Below are 12,647 nucleotides of genomic sequence, written 5' to 3' on the forward strand. Positions count from 1 at the left end.
AGACATTGTCCTGAGGGGGGGGGGCTAGTTACCCCCTAGTACCCTAACGTCCATAAACTCCATCATCTAATAGCGTGCATTTGCAGTGCAAACCCGCAGATCATGAGTGGGTGGGAGCTGCGATATTAATCCGCTGATCCCTGTGCCATTGAAAAAACAATACCGGTAATCTCCCTAAATAGATCCATTATGAACTCATAAAGCAATATGGCAAAAATCAGATTTTTTTGTCGTTGTCTTCTAGCTGCATTTTATGTATGCCGTTTGTTGTATGCATCGACCTAAAATGAGTGGTTCTCAGAAACCACCTCCAGAATTAAAAGACGTCCCGCCCCCTTTCCTGCTCATGTAACGTGCAAACCCACTGTCACTCACTTTGGTTGCCTAGTACCCTCCTGGCATCATACTAGAGTGTGCCATGCCCACGGTTTTCAACAGAAACGCAACGATCTGCTAATAAATGGAACTGCTAGTTGCTAGCGAGGCCATCAATACGCATTTTGTTTTCTGTTTGTTTAACTAGCGGCTGTGTTTTCATGCGATAACTGCGCCAAAAATGATGCGAGATTCAATCGAATGCTGCACTGCTAGCTAGTCAGCCAAATCTGACTGGGGAATGGTCATTTCTCAGTTTGCCAGCATCACAGCTCTGACACATCACGAAGCCGTTCAGCTAGCGAGACATAACGCTGGAACCTAGCTAGCGTTTAGTTGGGATAGAAAAAGAGGACGAACATTTGCTGGGAAGTGGTGACTGTGCCATTGCAAGACTGGCCATATGGATGCGTTGCCTTTGTGTGCATTTTACTGACAATTGTGGCTTGGCTCTAGCTAGGGGGCGGACGGCGCTGAGAAGGCGGACAGTTGGCTACGTTAGCTAACTAGCTTGTTGGATGTCGCGACAGTGCAGTTAGCCCCGCTCGTTGTGTCAGGCCGAGGACCAGGGGACGCACGAACCCAAGTCAGTGAACACAGGGTATCGCAATCGAGGCAGGTAATAGGGATAGTTAGCTAGCCAGGTAGCTAGCTAGTTGTCCAACTAGCTAGCTAACGTGAGAAATTTAAACAAGGCTTGAGGCGCGCATCAACGGAGAGAGGCCCTCAACACACCCCCTCGCACCGACATTGCCCCCTCTTCGCCGATCCTCCCGTGATTTGCTGAGATCTGTACACGGGTGAAGTCGGGCAGTTCTCGGTTGGGGACAACTTGACAGCGAGGCCCCTAGCTCCCCTCCCCCATTCCCATCCAAGACCCCCCAGTCCACCTCCTCGCCAGACATTAGAAGCGAGGATCGTGATATTAGATACCTAGCTAAAGTTAACCCAACCAGCTAGTCCATTCTAACCAGCGGGCTGCCAAAACCAGGAGGGATGACTTTGGAGTCGATGATGGCTTGCTGCCTGAGCGAAGAGGCGAAGGAATCGAAACGAATCAATGCGGAGATAGACAAACAACTCCGGCGAGACAAGCGGGACTCGAGGAGAGAACTGAAATTGCTCCTTCTCGGTAACGCAAACTGTCATCCATATTTTGGGGTTTCTTTGAACCATAGGTAGCTAGTTGCCGTTTTGTGAAATATCAATTTAGCTAACTAGATAGGTTAGCTAGCTTCAGGCCTCCATTTTTCCCCAAGTGAGCTAGCTAGCTATCTAATGTTAGCTAACCAGTCAATATGTATTAGTTAGTTCACGTTAGCTAGCTAGATTTGTGTTTGGTTAGCAAACGAGTTTGTTAGCTAGTCAGATGGGTAGGTAGCTAGCTACCTTCTGTTGCTAGCTAAATCACCAAGCCACTTGGCCAACATCTTGTCACTTTAGCTGTTGGTGCTACTAGTGCTTGCTAACCAACTAGCTACCTAACGTTGGCATCTAGCTATTTGCTGTCATTGCATGCTTGCTAGCTAACTAACTGTATCTTGCTTACCATCAACTCACCCCTGGTTTAACTAGTCAATTAGTCTATATACGTTTAGTTAGCTAGCTGAGTGCTAGGCTTCAATTTCATTCCTAGAACGGGGGAATGGTTCATAATCAAATCAAGTGATTATGCTAACTATGTATTTATTATTAGATGAGTAACGTTAGTGTCACCATATTGTTATATCTGCTGACTAGTTCTGAATCCAAGTTTTACTACCACTAATACTATTACTACAAGCACTGGAGAGGTCCATTTCAGAAGGAATCTGATGGTGAAAATAATTTAAGCATATATGGTCATGTTAATGGTACTGTATTGCAGAAAACAGACCCCTCCCGTCTATTTTTATGTTAACCCCAGCCCCAATGAATGATCCATTGGAAGGTGCTAGATTGTAACAGTTGTACTGCTAAATAAAGAATACAGGTGAGCTGAAAGGATGTCTAGGGGATTGCACAACCTGGCAGATGCAATTCCTATAGCTTGACCTAGGCTCTATATGGGAAAGAGTTCTGGTGTGCTCTCTGAATTAAATGTATATATGAAACATTGGGTGCAGCTTCTCAACATCCGTCAGAAGCATGTAGATACTTGTGTGTGTCTGTATATGTGTGTCTGTGCTTTTACAGACTCCCACGATGGAGAGCATGGAGGCAAAATCAGGAGAAACTCTTAAATGTTCCTGGCAGTAGAAGTTGTCCTTAGACACAGGTCTCTAGGATCAGTTTGGCGTTCCTAACCTCTACCAGTCTTTTAGACATAAAAAAATGGATTTGTGTTTCTATTGGACAAGTTCATTTCGGGCAGCTCTGTTTCAGAAACGTTTGCTCCCGTTTCACACTTACAAAACATATCCCAGGTTGTCTGACACGTGCGATTGCCCCTCTCTCCAGTCGTTTCCCTGTGGACCCTGGCTCAGTTCTGAGAAGTAGGCCAAACCAAACCACACAGAGAGAGACACTATTCTATTGTAGGCTATTTAGTATTTTTTTCTCTATTTTATCACATTCTATCCTACTGTATTGTATTCTGGACCTGAACCTGTGGGGAGCATATTAGGCCTAGGTCATGGAGATAAAAATTATATATTTCACACGAAACAAAAAATATTAACACAACATGTAAAGTGTTGGTCCCATGTTTCATGAGCTGAAATAAAATATTCCCGAAATGTTTCATACGCATAAAAAGCTTATTTCTCTCATTCTGTGCACAAATTTGTTTACATCTCTGTTAGTGACTATTTCTCCTTTTGCCAAGATAATCCATCCACCTGACAGGTGTGGTATATCAAGAAGCTAATTAAACAGCATGATCATTACACAGGTGCACCTTGTGCTGGGGGCAATAAAAGGCCACAGATGTCTCAAGTTTTGAGGGAGTGTGCAGTTGGCATGCTGACTGAAGGAATGTCCACCAGAGCTATTGCCAGAGAATTGAATGTTCATTTCTATACCATAAGCAATGTCGTTTTGGAGAATTTGGCCTTACATCCAACCGGCCTTACAACTGCAGGCCACGTGTAACCATGCCAGCCGAGGACCTCCACATCCGGCTTCTTCAGACACCTGGACAGCTGATGAAACTGGGTTTGCACAACCAAAGAAATTCTGCACAAGCTGTCAGAAACCATCTCAGGGAGGCTCATCTGGGTTCTCGTCGTCCTCACCAGGGTCGTGACCTAACTGCTGTTCAGCATCGTAACTGACTTCAGTGGGCAAATGCTCACCTTTAATGGCCACTGATACGCTGGAGAAGTGTGCTCTTCATGGATGATTCCTGTTTTCAACTGTACCGGGCAGATGTCAGACGTTGTGATCAGAGTGCTCCATGGTAGCAGTGGGGTTATGGTATAGGCCGGCATAAGCTATGGACAACGAACACAATTGCATTTAAGAGATGGCAATTTGATTGCACAGAGATACCATGATGAGATCCTGAGGCCCATTGTCATGCCATTCATCCACCGCTATCACCTCATGTTTCAGCATGATAATGCACGGCCCAATGTTGCAAGGATCTATGCACAATTCATGGAAACTTAAACTGTCCCAGTTCTTCCATGGCCTGCATACTCACCAGACATGTCACCCATTGAGCATGTTTGGGATGCTCTGGATCGGCGTGTACGATAGCGTGTTCCAGTTCCCACCAATATCCAACAACTTCACACAGCCATTGAAGAGGCCACAATCAACAGCCTGATCAACTCTATGTGAAGGAGATGTCACGTTGCATGAGGCAAATGGTGCTGAAACCAGATACTGATTGGTTTTCTGACCCCTCCCCTACTTTTTTTTTTAAGGTATCTGTGACCAACAGATGCATATCTGTATTCACAGTCATGTGAATTCCGTAGATTAGGGCATCATTCATTTATTTCCATTGATTGATTTCCTTTGAACAGTAACTCAGTAAAATCTTTGAAATTCTTGCATGTGCATTTTATATTTTTGTGTGCGTGTGTGCACACACAAACACACACACACTATCTGTATCCAGTAGGCTCAGTTGGATCACTGTTCCCCACTTCCATTTCTCAATTCTACTGCTTCAGAGTGGAGCACAGAGATGATGGATGTGTGGGTTGGGACTGCTCACTTCATCATCAATATATCTCTGTTTATACCTACTGACTATTTCTACTCTTGTGCTGTGTGAGTCTAGGACCCGGGCTGGAACTAAAGCCAGTACTAGTTCTGCAGGATCAGCTACCCCTGATCAGTGGAGAAGTCTACTTCCTGTATCAGATTTTCAGATTTTAGTCAGTCAGTGGGTCTTTTTTGAGAGGCAGTGTGTGCCTGTGCCTCTGTGTGACCAGTCATGCTGTACACAGACTATTCTAAGTGAGTTAAGGCTGTGTATTTGTGTGTCTGAGCAGGGATAAGGAGGTGTAAAGAAGGATTAGTCCAGGTCTATAATAGGCTTTGTTAAACATGGTTAAAGCTTAGACTGATGTGTCACTGACTTCTATTAGTCACACGTCTCACCAGGGCTATGCGTGGTTTTCCAGGTCAATTACCTTGTTTTTAAATGCTCCATAGTTCTACACTCTCCTGTTCAATACATGATTTTACAAGTACCACAGTCCCAGGCTGTTGCCTTTATCAGGAGTTGATTGTACATGCAAATACTGTGGTTTCCTATGGCTCGGTTGGTTGAAGTGCTTGTATGACCAAAGTTGAGTTTTGATGCCTGAAGATGGGACAGGCCATGGAGACCTCACTCACTCTACCACCCCCCCCTTCCCCCATCTCCCCTGTAACATGTGCTGCTGAGGGCCATATCAGGCCATGGGACCAGCCATGCTCCACAGCTCTGGTGGCGTTTTCCTCTACTTGGTCAAAACACAGAGAGGGCTCTAGGCTGGCTCGGCTGGTGGCTGCTGTAGCTTGACTAGGGACTGGCTGGCTTGGGCTGCTATTGCCGGGCTTGGGGCTGTGCTGGCTGGCTGGGATGGGGGCTGCTGTAGCTTGACTTGGGGCTGGCTGGGATGGGGGCTGCTGTAGCTTGACTTGGGGCTGGCTGGATTGGGGGCTGCTGTAGCTTGACTTGGGGCTGACTGGATTGGGGGCGGCTGTAGCTTGACTTGGGTCTGTGTTGACTGGCTGGGATGGGGGCTGTTGCAGCTTGACTGGGGGCTGGCTGGGGGCTGCTGCAGCTTGACTGGGGGCTGGCTGGGGGCTGCTGCAGCTTGACTGGGGGCTGGCTGGGGGCTGTTGTTGCTTGACCTGGGACTGGCTGGCTGGGATGGGGGCTGCTGCAGCTCGACTGGGGGCTGCTGCAGCTCGACTGGGGGCTGCTGCAGCTCGACTGGGGGCTGCTGCAGCTAGACTTGGGACTGGCTGGCTGGGATGGGGGCTGCTGCAGCTCGACTGGGGGCTGCTGCAGCTCGACTGGGGGCTGCTGCAGCTCGACTGGGGGCTGCCGCAGCTCGACTGGGGGCTGCCGCAGCTCGACTGGGGGCTGCTGTTGCTTGTCTTGGGACTGGCTGGCTTGGCTGGGCTGGGGGCAGCTGTTGCCTGAATTGGGGCTGTGTTGGCTGGGCTGGGGCCTGCTGCAGCATGACTTGGAGCTGTGTATCTGTGGCCTGGGTGTTGGCTAAATGAACTGCTGCCTACTCAGTCACTTTCTTGCCCTGCTGCTTCGCTCCAAATGGGAGGGGTTTCCATGTCGGGCTAGCAGGGCTCAGACTCTCCCAATGGGGAAGAAACTAGCTCAGATGAAGTTCGATTTGGGTGGTCACTCACTAGCCAGGGGCAGGCTGAGGGGTTTAGTTCTTAACCCTGGTGACGGTCTGAGCAGAAATAGCCTGGAGGAGAGAAGACTCAGGTGTTCTCTCATTATTTTGGTCATATAAGGGAATGTTGTCATGCTTCTTGAGCTAGATTTGACAGCCTTGTGTGTGTGTGTGTGTGTGTGTTAAATCCCTCCATGCCAAGGGTCAGGTTTAGTAATAATGATCTGACTTTCATTACATAAATACTATTACAAAAAAATTGCATAATTCTATATTCCATTTTTTCTACCTCCTAGGCCATCAAAACGGTGTTCAGGTTCATCAAACTTTTTCTATGATTCTGACCCAGTGTGACTGACTGGCTGGCTGACTGACTGGCTGGCTGGTTCACAGTCCGACAAACACACACACTCAGAAGTCAGCCTATAAATACTTTCCCAGGTGCTCACCTTGTTAATGAAGAGGATTTTAATCGAGTGTGTGTCCCACAGCCGCCAATCCTCATGGAACACCACGCACACACAGCCCAAACGGGGTCAATCCTCATGGAACACCACGCACACACAGCCCAAACGGGGTCAATCCTCATGGAACACCACGCACACTCAGCCCAAACGGGGTCAATCCTCATGGAACACCACGCACACTCAGCCCAAACGGGCTCAATCCTCATGGAACACCACGCACACTCAGCCCAAACGGGGTCAATCCTCATGGAACACCACGCACACTCAGCCCAAACGGGGTCAATCCTCATGGAACACCACGCACACTCAGCCCAAACGGGGTCAATCCTCATGGAACACCACGCACACACAGCCCAAACGGGGTCAATCCTCATGGAACACCACGCACACTCAGCCCAAACGGGGTCAATCCTCATGGAACACCACGCACACACAGCCCAAACGGGGTCAATCCTCATGGAACACCACGCACACACAGCCCAAACGGGGTCAATCCTCATGGAACACCACGCACACTCAGCCCAAACGGGGTCAAGCCTCATGGAACACCACGCACACACAGCCCAAACGGGGTCAATCCTCATGGAACACCACGCACACTCAGCCCAAACGGGGTCAATCCTCATGGAACACCACGCACACTCAGCCCAAACGGGCTCAATCCTCATGGAACACCACGCACACTCAGCCCAAACGGGGTCAATCCTCATGGAACACCACGCACACTCAGCCCAAACGGGGTCAATCCTCATGGAACACCACGCACACTCAGCCCAAACGGGGTCAATCCTCATGGAACACCACGCACACTCAGCCCAAACGGGGTCAAGCCTTTCTCTCTGGAGACTTAAAGGCAGAGTTCTAGACTAACTTTTATTTTGGTGGCACTGGTGCTCCCAACTTTTTCAGTTGATGGCACCAGCACATGATTTGGTCGTCCCGGTTTTTCACCACTGCTCAGCGACAATGACCTGACCTGTGTCTCGTAATGTGCCTGCATTCCATACAGAACCTAATAATGACTTTTATATTTGCATGCCCTTGCAGAGCTTGACATTCAGGTACATTTGCCACTGGCACACCAGGCCAGTGCCAACTGGAAGCCACTGGCCCGAATGAAAAGAATACTGACCAGGAACAGCGGATGTTGCACGCGTCATTTAAATGTTATCTTTCGCTTGCGGGCTGAGCAAGTAGCCTATAGTCTATAATGACCTACCCTCCATACACAAAGAAATGACATTTTAACTTGACAATGGCATTTATATTGATTGTTTGTAGGAAAACAATTGTGCAAAGATTTTATCTCAAAAAGGTGTTAAAGATTTTTGACGTCACTTTGTAGGGTTCTATAAAATCAGTTTGTCTTTTGGTAAATTCAGTTCCCGCGGTTTTATTTTTCCAGGCTTCTGAGTTATCCTAGTTTTTTTTTCAGGTTTTCTCTTAATCACCTTTTTATAGAAAAGAACATTCCATTTCTGTATTTAAGTCCACAACAATGCTTAAACCACATCAGGAGAACAAAAACAACATTGGAGCGTGTAGTTGCCCTTTAATTTGTGTAAACTAGCAAGAGACCATTGTTTGGCTAGTTGTGTTTTTACTGTAGGCTACAATGTCACTGTAGGCTGGCTACATGTGATGGCAGTTTGCTAAACAAATGTCCTGCGATTGGTACAAATCATCATGATATCATTCTGCCAGGTAGGCCTACTTTGCAGTCATTTAATTGGGAAGGTTTTTGGGGGAATGCCTTTAGAAATGTTCATTCAGCCTCCCAAGTGGCACAGCGGTCAAAGGCACTGCAGCGCAGTGTTGCTAAGGCACTGCAGCCTGGGGTTCGATTCCAGGCTGTCACAACCGGCCGTGACTGGGAGTCCCATAGGACGGTGCACAATTGCCCAGCATCGTCCGGGTTAGGGGAGGGTTTGGGCGTGGGGCTTTACTTGGCTCGTGCTCTAGCGACTCCTTGTGGCCGGCCAGGCGCCTGCAGGCTGACTTCGGTTGTCAGTTGAACGGTGTTTCCTCCGACACATTGCTGCTGGCTTCAGGGTTAAACGAACAGGTGTTAAGAAGCGCGGTTTGGCTGGTCATGTTTCGGAAGAAGCATGACTCGACCTTCGCCTCTCTCTCGACCCCGTTGGGGAGTTTCAGCAATGAGACAAAATCGTAATCACAAAAATTGGGGAGAAAAAGGGGGTAAAAATTACAACAAAGTTAATTCAAACAGTGCATGATGACTGAATTGCGCATCGCGAAGATTCAACCAAGACTTCGGACCAAAATTTTTGAATACCTGATTTACTTACCCATTGCTGTTTTGAAAAGCTAATTGTGAACCAAAGACTAACGTGACCAGCTACATTTGTTTTCACTTGCACCCTAGCGACCAATAAAACAATTGTCGTACTGCCAAGTCAAATTGTTGCAAATGCAAGTGTTTTTTGTTGTTGTTGCAGTTTTGAGCCTTGTGAGGGTAGAGAGGAAAATTGTCACATTTACTACCCCCTTGTCAGTCCCAAGAGGCCAAGGTTCCGTTCTAGAAGAACGGTTTCGACTGCTCCTACAGTTTTGCTTCGGTACTACAGTTTAACTGACACCCAGCCCAGAAAGATAATTGCCACATAGATTAGAAAATTCCTAATAAGCAGCTCTCGAATTTACCGGCGGCATCGACGGCCATGGCCGTAATGCCCCCTAAAGAAATCCATGCCTTGCAGCCCAAGTGGCCATTGTGCCCTTGCGCTGAATACAATAATTATTCTTCCCTTCTCCCAGCTGCCAATCACCATGCTCCGAAGCACCTCTTGCTCACATGTCTTTCTCAGATAATTAAATTCTTATTAACCAATGCCTGTCACGTGATTGGGTCCTTCTCACTGGCATCGCAGCTCCGAAGTAGGCTACAAGTGAAGACGGACTCATCAGGGATGCAACCGCGGGCCATTCTTATCCGAATTCCGATGTGGATATAACCTGTTATCAGCAGTCTGCTTTACCACAATGCAAATGTCTACCTCTGGATTTGCAAACACACTTATATATACACACACACACACACACACACACACACACACACATAAATCACTCGGTAGGGCCCTATAAAAACGGAATCCAGACATAAAAACGTAATTTAAAAAACCAAACAATTTTAGTTAAATTATTCTGAGGCGCATCAACAAGATGAGTATGCCTAATGAACAGCAGAAGCACTAGCCTATGTCATTCTACTATGCCCCATAGTACAAAAGTTGAGACATTCTATTGTGCAGGAAATGAATATCCCAAACACTCTGGGACAGTTGTGAGATGCAACGGAACCCAAATTAATATATATTTTTTTAAAGCAATTAGGCTGATGCAACAGATCAGAAAGTTAAGCTGAAAATGTTGATAAAGTATTAGGCTATTTCTTCACATTTATAAGGCACGGCAATGCGTGCACGGCAGTAGGCTATAAGCATGAATGTTCCAAAATGCAATTAGCAACAAAAGTGCGCCACACATGCGAGTGGTTTCATATGACAGAGATGAAAATACCCATCAGAAATGTAAACCTCCATTACACCTACATCGTCATTGTGCAAAATGGTACGCATCATCTTGATGTGTGCAACAAAAGTTCAACATTCACCTTCTGCTACCATTTCTGTCAAGCCGTCTACACATACAGTTTGATGCCTACGTTCGATAAATCCAACCTATGAACCAAGTAGAACGCACTGCAACTGCCTCTGCAACGCAATGCTGCATGACAAACGCAGCGTTCCATTGGAAATGAATGGACTTCTGGTGTACCAACATGCAATGATACTGTCGGTGTGATCGAGGCGTTAGAAAGAGGGAAGACCTAAAGATGCATGGGTTGTTAATGACTAGGATTGTGTCTTTGGCTGCTGGACAACAAAATAAAGTTGAGAACATGAGACACTGGTTTCAATGGCATATGAGGAAGTGTTTATAAAATAATCCCCTTAACATTCCTATGGTCAGAACATGGTAAGACATGCCTCATAAAATGATAAACTTCCAGGTTTTAACCTATTACGTTTATGGTTAAAAGTAGTTTCAAAATGTTGACTGCCTCCATTCAGATTGCAAGGTGGGTGATGTTTAAGTGCACAACAGGCACTGGCCTTTCTTTCCTATCGGAACGAACAGTCCCTCAAGTATGCGGACAGAATCAAGCCTTTAGATAGTAGTAGTAGTAGTAGTAGTAGTAGTAGTAGTAGTAGTAGTAGTAGTAGTAGTAGTAGTAGTAGTAGTAATAATGATCCTACTTTATATTTATCAAACATGACTGGTGTTCAGCCTATATATATATATATATATATATATATATATATATGTAATTAAAAGTCTAATTTAAAGTTTGGCTACATTTTCAGGCGCCTCCCTCATGTCAGTATCGGTCTGGACATGATATGCTCTTGCCAATACGCATAGGCTATCACCTGCACTTCGACATGTAGGCAAATTATTTCCAAACATTTACATAAATTCTGTTACAAAAAACATGTGTTTCAGTTTTCAAATCGATTTAAATGGACTATTTTGGACCTAGCAGATGGACTTGGTGCCCTGGCAGATGGCCTTGGTCCCTGGCAGGTGGCCTTGGGGCAGGTGGCCTTGGTGCAGGTGGCCTTGGTGCCCTGGCAGGTGGCCTTGGTGCCCTGGCAGGTGGCCTTGGTGCCCTGGCAGGTGACCTTGGTGCCCTTGCAGGTGGCCTTGGTGCCCTGGCAGGTGGCCTTGGTGTGGCCTTGGTGCCCTGGCAGGTGGCCTTGCCCCTAAGAAATTCCAGGCCTGCTAATAAGACCCTTTAGTCATGACATTTGTGCCAAAAAAATCAGAATTAGTCAAATAATTGTAGCAGAGGCTGAAAATTCAAAAAAAATAAACGTAACTTAATTTGTCACTCACAACCAAAGATATTACATTTTTTATATTCATCCAATGTCTGCCATATTTTTGGATAAGGTGTTGTTGTGGCTGCCCCCGCTGCTCCCTGTGCACACTGAGTGGTAGTGAACATGTGATGCTGGTCTGTATAAACCGTAGTGAACATGTGATGCTGGTCTGTATAAACCGTAGTGACTGGTAGTGAACATTTGATGCTGGTCTGTATAAACCGTAGTGAGTGGTAGTGAACATGTGATGCTGGTCTGTATAAACCGTAGTGAGTGGTAGTGAACATGTGATGCTGGTCTGTATAAACCGTAGTGAACATGTGATGCTGGTCTGTATAAACCATAGTGAACATGTGATGCTGGTCTGTATAAACCGTAGTGAACATGTGATGCTGGTCTGTATAAACCGGGTGCAACTCGGATATAGACGGTCCATGAATTGGCGAACGTGAGTAGATTACCTTGAAAACAACAGGGTGGACATCTTGGACGCAGTCTCCAGTTCTTATACCCCAGTGGTCAGACCCCGACGTCGATTTCTCCCCCTCTCTGTATCCCTATTTCTCTGTAAACCCCCTCTCATCACTCCTTTTTTCTCTCTTTATATCACCTCCCTTCCCCCTGTTGATGTCAGAATGGAACTGATACACTGGTACATACGTTTGTTCCCCCTTCTTACCGTAAGCTTGGGGATAAGGGTGTGTGTGTGTGTTTAGGTAGGCCAACTAAGGGAAGTGGGGTGTCACAGCGTAGGTAACATTGACTGGCCTGGGGTGCTGACTACAGGATCTCTATAACCTCAGTTGGTAGACAGCTTGTGTGTGTTGTATGCCTTAGGGCTGCCTTGGCTGCTACTCTGTGTGTGTGTGTGTGTGTGTGTGTGTGTCTCCTAAATGCTGCCAGCGAGATACGTATACTTTGGGTCGCCCAGCAGGCATGCTCCTGTCTCTTCGCTCCAAATGTGTCTGTGTGAACTATGATTAGCTGAATAGTCCTTTATTTCTTCTCCTTTCTAAAGTAGTACACACACACCCACGTTTCCACAACGGGTTCAGGGTACAACAAAAACATCATGGGGGGGAAAACAAATCAAAAAATTTGTAGTAGTTGTG

The 12,647-nt window shown here is 46.6% G+C and overlaps 1 protein-coding gene across 2 annotated transcripts in view; it reads left to right on the forward strand.

Annotated features, from left to right (window-relative positions):
* Positions 1–388: 388 nt before the first annotated feature.
* LOC115179716 (guanine nucleotide-binding protein subunit alpha-11-like) overlaps positions 389–12,647 on the forward strand; it is a 40,042-nt gene continuing 27,783 nt past the window's right edge. The window contains exon 1 of one of the 2 annotated variants that reach the window (XM_029741399.1): positions 389–1,507. In XM_029741399.1, the coding sequence (XP_029597259.1) occupies positions 1,372–1,507 (136 nt within the window). In that variant the 5' untranslated portion in view covers positions 389–1,371. The remainder of the gene's footprint in view (positions 1,508–12,647) is intronic. The other variant, XM_029741398.1, reaches the window with a different exon arrangement.

The sequence above is a fragment of the Salmo trutta genome, chromosome 39, assembly GCF_901001165.1.
Source record: "Salmo trutta chromosome 39, fSalTru1.1, whole genome shotgun sequence".
NCBI lineage: Eukaryota > Metazoa > Chordata > Actinopteri > Salmoniformes > Salmonidae > Salmo > Salmo trutta.